The 12,298-nt window shown below is 43.5% G+C and overlaps 1 protein-coding gene across 8 annotated transcripts in view; it reads left to right on the top strand.

The window, feature by feature from the left end:
* The first annotated feature begins 1,443 nt into the window (after positions 1-1,443).
* The window catches only part of XPO1 (exportin 1), a 61,319-nt gene continuing 50,464 nt past the window's right edge, over positions 1,444-12,298 (top strand). For 7 of the 8 annotated variants that reach the window (XM_078349253.1, XM_078349254.1, XM_078349252.1 and 4 more), the window contains exons 1-2: positions 1,707-2,389; positions 5,949-6,080. Coding sequence is in view for 5 of the 8 variants with exons in the window: in XM_002757722.7 (XP_002757768.1) it covers positions 5,955-6,080 (126 nt within the window). In the remaining 3 variants the exon portion in view is untranslated. Of the gene's footprint in view, positions 1,512-1,706; positions 2,390-5,948; positions 6,081-12,298 lie in introns of those variants that run through there. The other variant, XM_035272482.3, reaches the window with a different exon arrangement.

Here is a 12,298-nt window from a genome sequence, read left to right on the forward strand (position 1 = left end):
TATATGCATGTGTACATATGTATATACATATGTATACACATCTATAATGTATATACACATATACGTATGTGTGTGTATATATATATACGTATGTATATGTGTATATATATACGTATGTATATGTGTGTGTATATATATATATATATATATATCAGAGAGTTGGACGTTGCAGTGAGCTCGAGATGGCGCCACTGTACTCTAGCCTGGGCGACGAGCAAGACTCCTTCTCAAAAAAAAAAAAAAAAACTTAGGTCTGAAAATCATCCCAAATCATTCTGGTACACCTAAGAATTGAGTTGTTGGGGTTTTCTTTATTGGAGGGGGAGTTAGAATAAGTAATGCTTTGGTTAGCCATAGTCCATCGTAAGTGAACATTTGCTAAGGAAAATTTTATTAATTTAATAAACCATTTATCCACGTCTTGGTGGCACAATGAGCCTAGTAAATTTTGGTAGGCTATTTGCTCTTAAGCGTACAACAATCTGTAAAGCTGATTTGGAGGACACTTGGGAACAAATCAGAGAGGCAACCACGTCAAAGGCCACATGCATGTGACTTTCACAGAAAATACTATTTGGTGATTTAGTACGTGAAGGGCATCTAGGGTAAAAGAAATATCTGAGTGTGGCAGATCAAGGGCACCAGGTGGGAAGCAGTTGGCATGAAAGCTCACCCAGCCAAAACATGCACTGTTAAACCACACTTGGAATTGCAGTGTTTTGGTTTTCAGGAAAGGTTGTTGAAGCGGCCAAATTCCAGCCCGGGGAGACAGAGTTGAAATTTTAAGACTTTCCCAAGAAGTATTTCGATATCTTTTCCAAGACCCTGAAAACATCACAAGGCGCCAAAAATGCACACTCTGCGCGTCACCCCAACCTTTCTCTCTCAGCTACCTGGCCCCGAACCCAGGCCTCTAAAATGGATGAGAGGTCTGGGGCCTACCTAGGAAGTGTTCTTTTCGCTACTTTCTCCACCCCGCTTTGAGTTCTAAACAACTGGGTGTCTCCTCCCTTTTCCGAACGCAGCCCCCATCTGAGGGGCGGATCCTGATTCCCGCTGGCTCAGGCCCCGCAGGTTGGCGGGACCCGGTAGGGATAGGCCAGCCGAGTCCGGGGGAAGCAAAGCGAACGCTACCGCGCGCAGCGATCAAACTCGCGCCGCCACACGCTCACGAGCTGCGCCCCACCCTCTCCGTCACCGAAGGCGCCCAGCCAATGAGCCGGCGGGAAAGGCCGGGCCTGCGAACTAGACACTGGGAGGGGGAGGGCTGGAGGGGGAAGGGAAGTCGAGGGCGGGCTGTGTTTGATTGACAGCTCGTTCTAACCAACCCTCCACGCGGATTTTCTTCACTCTCTTTTTCTACTCAGCCAGACTCTTCGTCCCACCTCCTCCTCCTCCACCCCTCTCCTCTTGCTTTTCGACCCGTCCCACTTCCCCTCCCCCATTCTGCGGGCAAATCGCTGCTGAAAAGAGGCGGGGGCCGGAGCGGCGGGCTCGTGTGGAGACTTGAGGTGGGATTGACTGGCTCTCGGACCAACGAGAGATAGGCTCATGGCGTGGCTGTGGCTGGAACTGACCAATAGCAGGGCGGGCTGGGGGCGGAGGCCCAGGTTCCAAACGCTCCGCGGCGCCATGGGCTGAAAACTCAACCGAGATGGAATCTCCCAGTCTGAACCGGTTTCAACCGGTTCCGAGTTTGAGGCACTAGAAGGAGGGGGAGAAGCGGCTGCAGCGGCCGCGGCAGGAGCAGCGGGAGCTACAGCATCAGCAAGAGCAACAGTAGCTACAGCCCCGGCGGCCGTGCCTGTTCCAGTCTTTGCTGCTGCAGTCCGTGCAACCACCCAGAGGGGGAGGGGGAGCCACCAGTCGCTGAGGAGCAAGAGAAGGGGGGAAAGTTTAGGCGAGCCTGTGGGGGGGCCCAGCGCCGGAGCCGCGTGAGAGAGGGAGCCGTGTTTTGGTAGGGGGGGAGTCGGACTGCAGCTGGCAGCAGAGCGTCCCCCCGGCCGTGTGGACTCTACACCCCCTACTCCTGCCACTTCTGTTGCTGCCTGTGGCTGGAGGGTCCCCCTTGGGCTGAATCTTCAGGACTTGACCCCGTTCCCTCCCCCTTCCCTCACTCCTAGCCAGGCGGGAGCGTTTATTCCTCCTAATTCCCCTTGTTTTTGGGGGGGGGGCGGGTGGGTGTGTGTGTTGTGGGGAAGCGTCCCTGAAATAGTAAATATTATTGAGCTTTTTTTTTTTGCCCTTTTCCTCTCCGTTTTTGAAATTTCCTTTTTTAAGGTGGGAAAACTGTGAAACCCACCTTGATTCGTCCCCTTTCCCCCCTCCCCACCTTCCCTCGCCCTAATCCCCCAACAAGGAAGGAAGGAGCAGTTGGTTAAATCTCTGGGTAAGTCGACTGTGTCTTCGGGGCCGAGGGTCGGGCGGCGTCGCGGACGGGCGGGAGGAGGCCGGCGTGGGGCGCGGCGGCTGTAGTCGCCGCGGGAAGCGAGCCCGGGAGGCGGCGGGCGGGCCGGGGGCGCGCCGGGCCCACGATGGAGCCTGCGATTGAATGGAGCCGCTTTTACCGCTGGGGGATGGAGGCGGGGAGGGGAGCGCTTGCTGGGTCATTCGTGTGTGCGGGTGGCGGCGGAGGAGGACGAGGAGCGTGATAGTTAAGCGGGGCGCCTCGCGAAATGGAAGGGCTTCCTCAGCCCCACGGCTTGGGGAGAAGTTGGGGTGATTTCAGGAACATCTCTGTAAATTATTAGGAGTGGAAGTTTCCAGAAATATTTAGTGCAGCAGCATTGAAACGTCCGCCTGCATCACGTGGCCCCCTCGGTGGAGAGCTTGGGATGGGGGAGGGAGGGGCTGCCGACTCCCTGTTCCTCCGGCAAGGAAACTCGAAAGCTCTCCGGGTTTTTGCGGAGTGGCATGTGAAGTAGGAAAGATAAATTTTTCAGGGACCTGCACGTGGGATTCCGTCTTACAGTTTCTTTTCAGGGGTTTGAGTGTGATAAGTTGGTTAAACCATATGCTGCTGGCCTTGTACAGTGTAGGATGCCCTGATTCTCCTTCATTCCGATGTCTGAGTTTAGGGTGGGTGGGAGGAAGTGGTGTAGTAGAGGAAGCATTCGGTACTGGCTCAGCCCGGACCTCCTCTGATCACGCCGAGGCCATGCTGCTCAGAGAAAGGGGCGGTGAACTTAAGGCGCCTGGTCTAAATGCCTCCTCCGAGTATGGGCGGGGTGAGTGCGTGCTCCCCTGTGCTATAGTTAGAAGTGCAGCCGATCGGTTCGGGTGGGAAGCCAGGGGAGGGCGGGCCCTAGTGAGGTGTGTTTCTCCTGAATGAAGCAGGCGATTGCCCACACACCTAAGGAGAAGTCTTTTGCTTTGTTGCGACTTTTTTTTTTTCCTAGTGTGAAGTTGGATTAAGCAACGGTTATAATTTTCTGGTTTTTGGATAAGAACTGGCATTGGGGGTCACTTGTAGAGTTACAGCATCCATAAACTGGTTAATCCCTAGTGTATGCTGTCCAGTGAGTGGATTTTAGGATTGAAAAGCCCAACGAGAAAAGAGCGTTCATGGTTACACCTCTCCCACTATGGTTGTTTGCTTGTATATCTTAAGTGTGGGATGCTGCTGTTAGTGGAAAGAATGTTTCGGAAGCGTTTTGATTTGGGGGACTAAATGTGCTTGGCATTGACCACAAAGCCGCCATTTCTGTACTACGTACAGTTCAAGAATAGGTAGGTTATTTCGAAGACAGCCGCTAGTTCTAAGGATGGCAAATTACTGTATTGAAACCCTTCTATTCCAAATCTCGTTTTTCACACCAAAATCTAATTCGTAGAACTCTGTAAGGACAGTGTATTTGAAAGTGAAACTTTGAAGAGAGTCATTTTCTTAATCTTTTTTTGTTTTGGCATTAAACTGTGGTAGGAGTAAATAGGTGAAAAGTTTGTTCATTTTTTTTTTTAACCGAAGTATTTGGAAATTTTTGATACATAGATCTTGGTGCTTTGTGGACATTGCTTTTAAGCCTCAAATATTAAGATTGTTCTGATCTTTTAAATTTTATGGTACTTGAAGGTGGAGGAGAGTTTACACATTTATTTGTGAAATGTGTATTTCCTCAGTATTTAGATCTCGGGTTTTTGTGTGGTAACAAGTATTCTGTTTAAAAACGTTTAATGCCAACTACAAAACATTTTGAAGTCTCATCAGTTTTGTCAATAATGGACCAGTTCTTGAACTCCTAATTTCTTGGGTTTCACATCATTTTTACATTTTATCAGTCATAAGTGACTCATCTTTTGGCGTTCTAATCTGTTGTAACAGACATTATCTTTAAGAAAAACCTTTGCATTGAAATTGCTGCCATTATTGCTATGAACGTTTTAAAGCTGTTATAAAATACCCTAGAATTAATGCTTTTTCCCCCCCTGCCAAGCTAGTTTGTCCAAGTATAATGTAAAGAAATTGGCCACTCATTTTCTGGTCCACGGAAGTTCCTAAAATGGGAAGAAGTGGAGATCTGACCTTGTTAGTTCGAAATACACTAAACCGGGGGTGCCATGGATGGCTTTCAGGATGTCCCGAATCCTCTGTAGTTGTATACAAAATAGCGAGTTTTTAAAAACTGGGTTAGAACTGTTGGTTCCTCAGAGTCTCAGGCATCTTCGACCCCCAAAAAGGTTAAGGGCTACTGGCTTAACCAGTCAGGTTTGAGTGGCATTGGCTTCAAAGAAAAGCAGAGGAAAAATACTTTTAATAATTCTGGGTAACAAAAAAGTGGATGTGTGCCAGCATCTTAGAGTAGAATCCTCTTAAATGGATAACACTGCATATGAACTAGCAGGTTTTAACCAGTACTTATTTGGGCGAAGTAGCTCATTTTTCTGTTAGAATTCTTTTTTATCTGGAAATGGGCAAGCTTTTAGAGGTTTTACCTTGCTGAGGAATACCTGGAATTTAAAAAATCTTGCTTGGCATATTGCTATAAAGTTTTTTTTTTTCCCCAGATCGTATGTTCAGTAAATATGTTTGTAAATGTAATTACAATCCCCCAATTCATTGAGGGTTGAAACAATTTGAATGTTTTGAGTGTAGAAACTAAGTTATTTCTGTAAAGGTTAAGGGAATTTTTACCAAGATATGTAAGACTTGTGTTTTTGCTAACCATTGCTGTATACAATAGGAATTACTGTATATCCTAATTTAATTTTTAACATCTGTCTTTTTTCTTTGTTGGTTTTTGAGATGGAGTCTAATACTACCACTGGAGTGCAGTGGCGGAATTGAGGCAGGGATTACAGGCGCCTGCCTCCATGCCTGGCTAATTTTTGTATTTTTAGTAGAGATGGGGTTTTGCCATGTTAGCCAGGCTGGCCTTGAACTCTTGACCTCAGGTGAGCAGCCTGCCTCGGCCTCCCAAAGTGCTGGGATTATAGACGTGAGCACCGTGCCCAGCCCATTCTGTCTTTATAGCATATCTTTAAAGTTACTGTAATGTGAAGTGAGCTTTTACTGAGTTATCCAGAAGCCCCTACTTGGGAAGAAAAGAAAATCTCATTCACTGGAACTTAATAATCATACTTGCTGAAAAAGTTTTGACATCAAGATACTGAACTGTATCACTTTTTAGGGCCATACAGTCCTAATAGTGGATGAATTTAAATAATAGGTTATCATACTTTATACATGTTAGTAGGATAGGAAAATCTGGTGTATAAACTCTGAAAAAGTTGAATGGATCATAATAACTTATGTAATTATCAAGTAGTTAAGTAATTTCAACTTTTGTTACTTGATTTTACTATCGCAGTTTTTTTGTAATAATAATAAGTCTCTAAAGTATTCATTAAAATATTTGGAATAACATGATTGAAGTAAAATAACTTGTAGAAAGTTTTTGATAATACCAAAACTTTATAGGCAGCTTCAATTTTTTTTCCTTTATTTTCAGTAATCTATGCCAGCAATTATGACAATGTTAGCAGACCATGCAGCTCGCCAGCTGCTCGATTTCAGCCAAAAACTGGATATCAACTTATTAGATAATGTGGTGAATTGCTTATACCATGGAGAAGGAGCCCAGGTAAAGTAGCCAACCAAATCTTTATAACGTAATGACAGTGTAACAGAGTTGTTGGGTTTAGAATAAAATTTTATAATTTTTAAAAAAGATATTCCATAGTTTACATTAATTTGGAATTATATATTAACCATAATGATAATTGGTTTGGAGAAAGAAATAGCATAATGTTTGACATTGTTAGAGTGGGTTGTTTTGAAATATTATGCTTGTTTTGTCCTTAAGAGCTGAATGTTATTAATAAATACTTTGTAGGTATTAAAGGTTCTCTGTATTTTTATATATACTTAATATGTTTGGAGCTACATGATTCTTTTGCTTTGGAAACATTTACAGAAGTATTTCACAGATATGTTTGTTTAAAAAAACCAGGAATACCAAGTATTTTTATGTTAGTTGAAATTTGTGCACTTTCTAAGTAACTGTTAATGTAGAGAAGAATTATCTTAAACATAAACCGTGTTTTGATCAGTTTAAGGTTTTTGGCCTTTTTGAACCCAATTAAAAGGTGAAACAGAAATGTATATAAAATTTTAAATTGTGTTACAAGAAAAAAACCTTGACTTTTTTTTTTTTACCCATAGGACCAAACTTTTTTGAGACAGAGTCTTGCCCTGTGGCCCAGGCAGGAGTGCAGTGGTGCTGTCTTGGCTCCCTAAAACCTTTGCATTCAAGCGATTCTCTTGCCGCAGCCTCCCTAATAGCTGGGATTACAGGTGCACGCCACCATGCCTGGCTAATTTTTGTGTTTTTAGTAGAGACAGAGTTTTACCATGTTGGCCAGGCTGGTCTTGAATTGCTGACCTTAGGTGATCACCCACCTCATCCTCCCAAAGTGCTGGGATTACAGACATGGACCACTGCGCCTGGCCCAAACAGTTTTTTGAATGAGTAAAAAGTTCTTCAGTTGGGTCAGAAATTTTTTTTCTTTTTTTTTTTGAGATGGAGTCTTGCTTTGTTGCCAGGCTGGAGTGCAGTAGCCTGATCTTGGCTCACTGCAACCTTTGCCTCCCAGGTTCAAGCAATCCCTTACCTCAGCCTCCTGAGTAGCTGGTACTACAGGCGTGCACCACTATGCCCTGCTCTGCTCATTTTTTGTATTTTAGTAGAGACCGGATTTCATCTTGTTGGCCAGGATGGTCTCCATCTCCTGGCCTCGGGATCCACATGCCTCCACCTCCCAAAGTGCTGGGATTACAGGCGTGAACCACTGTGCCCGGCCTCCCAGGGGCTTTTAATCAGTATGTTATCTCCAAAAGCATTCTTGAAAAATTGTCCATCAGTATTTATTATCCCTGTCATTTAGTTGTTCCTCAGGCTATGCATTCAACATGAAGTTTTGTTTTTTTTTTTTTTTTGAGATGGAGTTTCGCTGTTGTTACCCAGACTGGAGAGCAATGGCACGATCTCAGCTCACCGCAACCTCCACCTTCTGGGTTCAAGCAATTCTCCTGCCTCAGCCTCCTGAGTAGCTGGGACTACAGGTGCGCACCACCATGCGCAACTAGTTTTTTTGTATTTTTAGTAGAGACGGGGTTTCACCTTGTTGACCCAGGATGGTCTTGATCTCTTGAACTCATGATCCACCCGCCTCAGCCTCCCATAGTACTGGGATTATAGGCCTCAACATGAAGTTTTAAGCTTCATTTCTTCTAGCATGGATGCATAGAAAGCAGCTGCTTTTGGAGGAAACTGTGAAATTAAGGTTGGGTTCAACTTTGAATATATTATTGGAAACACGGGTCTGTAGCCATTGGGAAAAAGGGCACTTAATTTTTTCCATATATATTCAGCTGCCAATACTGTTTAATCTTGGCACTAAGGTAGTTCACAACATCTAAAGGATCTAATAAATAAACCAACATAGACTAGTGTTCTTCAAGACTTATAACAGAATTAATGGTAATTTTTATAATTGAAAATGTTATAGTAATACTGCTTTTAATGTTTCACAGTATTCAGAAATTTAATGGTTTGTTTTAAAGTTGACTTGTTAATGAAAAGTTTCTAAATTTTTTTTGTTTATAAAGACAATAGGTTAACTTTCCCAAAGTAAAAGGATTTTGTCTGCAGTATTTAATAGATATGTAACAAATCAATTGCATGAAAATACGTAGGAAACTTGTATTGTAAATGAAGACACAGATTTAGAGCTTAAAGCTGGTTAATGAATCCTTTTGGTCTCTCCTTTTTTTTTTTTTTTTTTTCATTTTTTTGAGACAGAGTTTCACTCTTGTTACCCAGGCTGGAGTGCAATGGCGCGATCTTGGCTCACCGCAACCTCCGCCTCCTGGGTTCAAGCAATTCTCCTGCCTCAGCTTCCGGAGTAGCTGGGACTACAGGCATGCGCCACCATGCCCAGCTAATTTTTGTATTTTTAGTAGAGACAGGGTTTCACCATGTTGACCAGGATGGTCTCGATCTCTTGACCTCGTGAGCCACCGCGCCCGGCCGTCCTTTTGGTCTCCAAAAGTACTATGTCTTTCAACTTTTAGTTCAGTCTACTTTTTGATTACCACCTCCTTGAGGGTCTTATTTCAAAGGAAAAGTAGTAGTAGTAGAGAGCTGTAGTGGAAACATGTTTTTAATGTTAGATGTCTTAATTTGATTCCTGGAAGTTCTCTCTAGTCATTTCTTAAGTCCCATGTAGAAACGTGACCTGCCCTACAAGAGACTGGAAGGTTAGTAATGAGGTTTGTAAAGCACCTATTACAGTGCTTAATAGGTAGAAGGCACTCTGTTTAAAGGGTACAGTTAGCAGTATAATTAAAATGATTAAACATATGTGATACACACTCATTGCTTGAAATTAAAAAATACTTTTTTTGCTACTCATAAAATATGCACTAAGAAAAAGAAAAAAATAAAATATGCACTAATAATGACAAGTAAAATTTATGCCAATTAAACTTTTAAAGTCAACTGGGAAAACGTCAGCTGTAGGTAGCCCCTTTTTTTTTTTAAGGAATATGTAACTTGGGGAAGGGGAAGAAATTATTTAGAAGGGTGACTTTCAAACTGTAGGCAGAACTTTTGCATACATGGTTAGTAGTATAGTAGGATATTTAGCACTGTGACATTAGGACTACCTTCTGTTACAGCATTTTTCCATTTTTAGCCAAGTAGACAGAAAAGAGATAAGGGAAGAGTTGGGTGTCTTCTCCAATATTGTGTTCTGTTAAGGATCTTGAACTCTTTATTGCTTAGCAACTAAAATGCTTTCACCATTCAGTTAGTAGCATAAGGGAGATGCTAGGTTTTCTGTCCCTTTAGTTTGCTTTTTTGTCTTTTTTTTTTTTTCTTTTTAACCCCTGCTGGGGTTTTAAGTTTATAAAGAACATTATGTGAGAATGATAGGATTAGAATACATTAGGATGTAAATACTAGAAGTAACATCAGAAAGTAAAATTGCCACAGGAAAGAACATGATTGATGTAGAGATTGAAATGAGTGATGATAGTGTGGGAAGTATTTGATTCTGTGTAGAAAGCATATCCCTTCAAAGCATCTGACAAAATGGCAACTTGACCAAGTAACTTTTACTATGTGAGGATCTTTGTTACAACTTTTCCTCTAGTTAGATATGATTATCTAGTTAGATATTCTCAGGGAGAAGATCAGAACATTGCTAAAATGTGCTTTGGCCCTAGATAACTCACATCATTGTTATTTCTGCCTTCTGTCATTTCTCATGACGCATTATACTCTTCAGTTCTTTAATGAGATCAAATAAAAATGTGTGTAATTGTATTTTCAAGTATACACATTAACTCTTCTAACCACAGACTTGAAATGGAAGCAGGTATCTATCTGTCCGATCATTTCAGGCAACCACAGTGGTTCTGGTGGATTTCTGGGTAGAGAACAACCATATTATTGAGTGTGTAACAGTGTGTTTGCTGATTGATGGATGGGATAGTCATTAATATGATATTGTATTTGCTACCTGAGGAAAAGATTGTGGTTGAAATAAAGCATCAAAGCCAGGATAAGCATCCCATTTTTTTTTTTTTTTTCTTTTATGAGGCAGAGTCTCACTCATCGCCCAGGCTGCAGTGCAGTGGCCTGATCTCAGCTCACTGCAACCTCCTGAACAGTTCTCCTTCCTCAGCCTCCCAAGTATCTGGGATTACAGGCACGTGCCACCATGCCCAGCTAATTTTTGCATTTTTAGGAGAGATGGGGTTTCACCCTGTTGGCCAGGCTGATCTTGAACTCCTGACCTTGTGATCCTCCTGCCTCTGCCTCCCAAAGTGCTGGGATTAACAGGTGTGAGCCTCCACATTCAGCCAAGCATATGATTTTTTAAAAGACCGGAATAAAAGCCAAGCTAAAGAGTATGAGATATATCTTTGTCAGAGATGATTATAAGAGTGTTTCCTGCCCTCTTTTTGATGCTTTCTTGTTTATAACCGTAGAGTTAAACTGATGATAAAGTATAGTATAAGAGAAAGGTAATTCACAGATTTTAAAGTCATCAAACCTTTTTCTTGCTCTGTCATACAGGCTGGAACACAATGGCATGATCACAGCCAACTAACTGCAGCCTTAACTTCCCAGGCTCAGTCTTCCCACCTCAGCCTCCTGAGTGGCTGGGACTTTAAGTGTGTGTCCCACCACAACTGGCTCATTATTGAACATTTTTCTTTGTTGCCAGGCTAGTCTTGAACTCCTGGGTTTATAGACATGAGCCACCACACCTGGCCCAAACTTTCTGCTTACAACTTTTAATAGAAAAGATAGGAAGAATCTGATTGAGTTATAAAACAACCTTTAAAAATATAAAAGTGAAAAAGATTAAGCTATTGCTTCTTGTCAATAGAATTAAAAGCTGTTGGTAAAAATATGTTAATGGGTGAAAAACTTTTTTTTTTTTTTTTGGGGAGATGGAGTTTGGCTCTTGTTGCTCAGGCTGGAGCGCAGTGGCATGATCTCGGCTCATTGCAACCTCCACCTCCCGGGTTCGTGCGTTCTCTTGCCTCAGCCTCCCTAGTATTTGGGATTACAGGCTTGCGCCATCTTGCCCAGCTAATTTTGTATTTTTAGTAGAGACGAGGTTTGTCCATGTTGGTCAGGCTAGTCTCGAACTCCTGACCTCATGAGCCACCCGCCTCTGCCTGCTGAAGTGCTGAGATTACAGGCATGAGCCACTGCATCCAGCCTAAAAGATTCTTTTTTTTTTTTTTTTTGAGACTGAGTTTCACTCTTGTTACCCAGGCTGGAGTGCAATGGCTCAATCTCGGCTCACCGCAACCTCCGCCTCCTGGGTTCAGGCAATTCTCCTGCCTCAGCCTCCTGAGTAGCTGGGATTACAGGCACACACCACCGTGCCTAGCTAATATTTTGTATTTTTAGTAGAGACAGTGTTTCACCATGTTGACCAGGATGGTCTCGATCTCTTGACCTCGTGAGCCACCCGCCTCGGCCTCCCAAAGTGCTGGGATTACTGGCGTGAGCCACCGCTCCTGGCCAAGATTCTTTTTTTTAAAGATGAGGTTTCACCATGTTGGTCAGGCTGGTCTTGAACTCCCGACCTCAGGTGATCCACCCGCCTTGGCCTCCAAAGTGCTTGGATTACAGGCATGACCCACCATGCCCGGTAAAAGATTCTTAAGTATACTATTAACATGGCCAGGCGTGGTGGCTCACGCCTGTAATCCCAACACTTGCGAGGCCTAGGCGGGCGGATCACCTGGGGTCAGGCGGTCAAGACTAGCCTGGCCGTTATGGTAAAACCTCGTCTCTACTAAAAATGCAAAAAAATTAGCTGGGTATGGTGACCGACACCTGTAATCCCAGCTACTCAGGAGGCTGAGACAGGAGAATCACTTGAACTTGGGAGGTGGAGGTTGCAGTGAGCCAAGATTGTGCCATTGCACTCCAGCCTGGGCATCAAGAGTGAAAACCATCTCAAGTATACTATTAAAATAAAATTTGGTAGCCGTACAACGCTGTTCATGAAAGAGATTACCTTTTAAAGTAACAGAGGTTTAATCCCAGAACATTGGGAGGCTCAGGTAGTTGGATCACAAGGTCTGATTTCAAGACCAGCCTGGCCAACGTGGTGAAACCCTGTGTCTCCTAAAAATACAAAATTAGCTGGATGTGGTGGTGGGCACCTGTAATCCCAGCTACTCCGGAGGCTGAAGCTGGAGAATTGTTTGAACCATGGAAGTAGAGGTTGCAGTGAGCCGAGATCATGGCATTGTGCTCCAGCATGA

The sequence above is a fragment of the Callithrix jacchus genome, chromosome 14 (assembly GCF_049354715.1).
Source record: "Callithrix jacchus isolate 240 chromosome 14, calJac240_pri, whole genome shotgun sequence".
Classification (NCBI taxonomy): domain Eukaryota; kingdom Metazoa; phylum Chordata; class Mammalia; order Primates; family Cebidae; genus Callithrix; species Callithrix jacchus.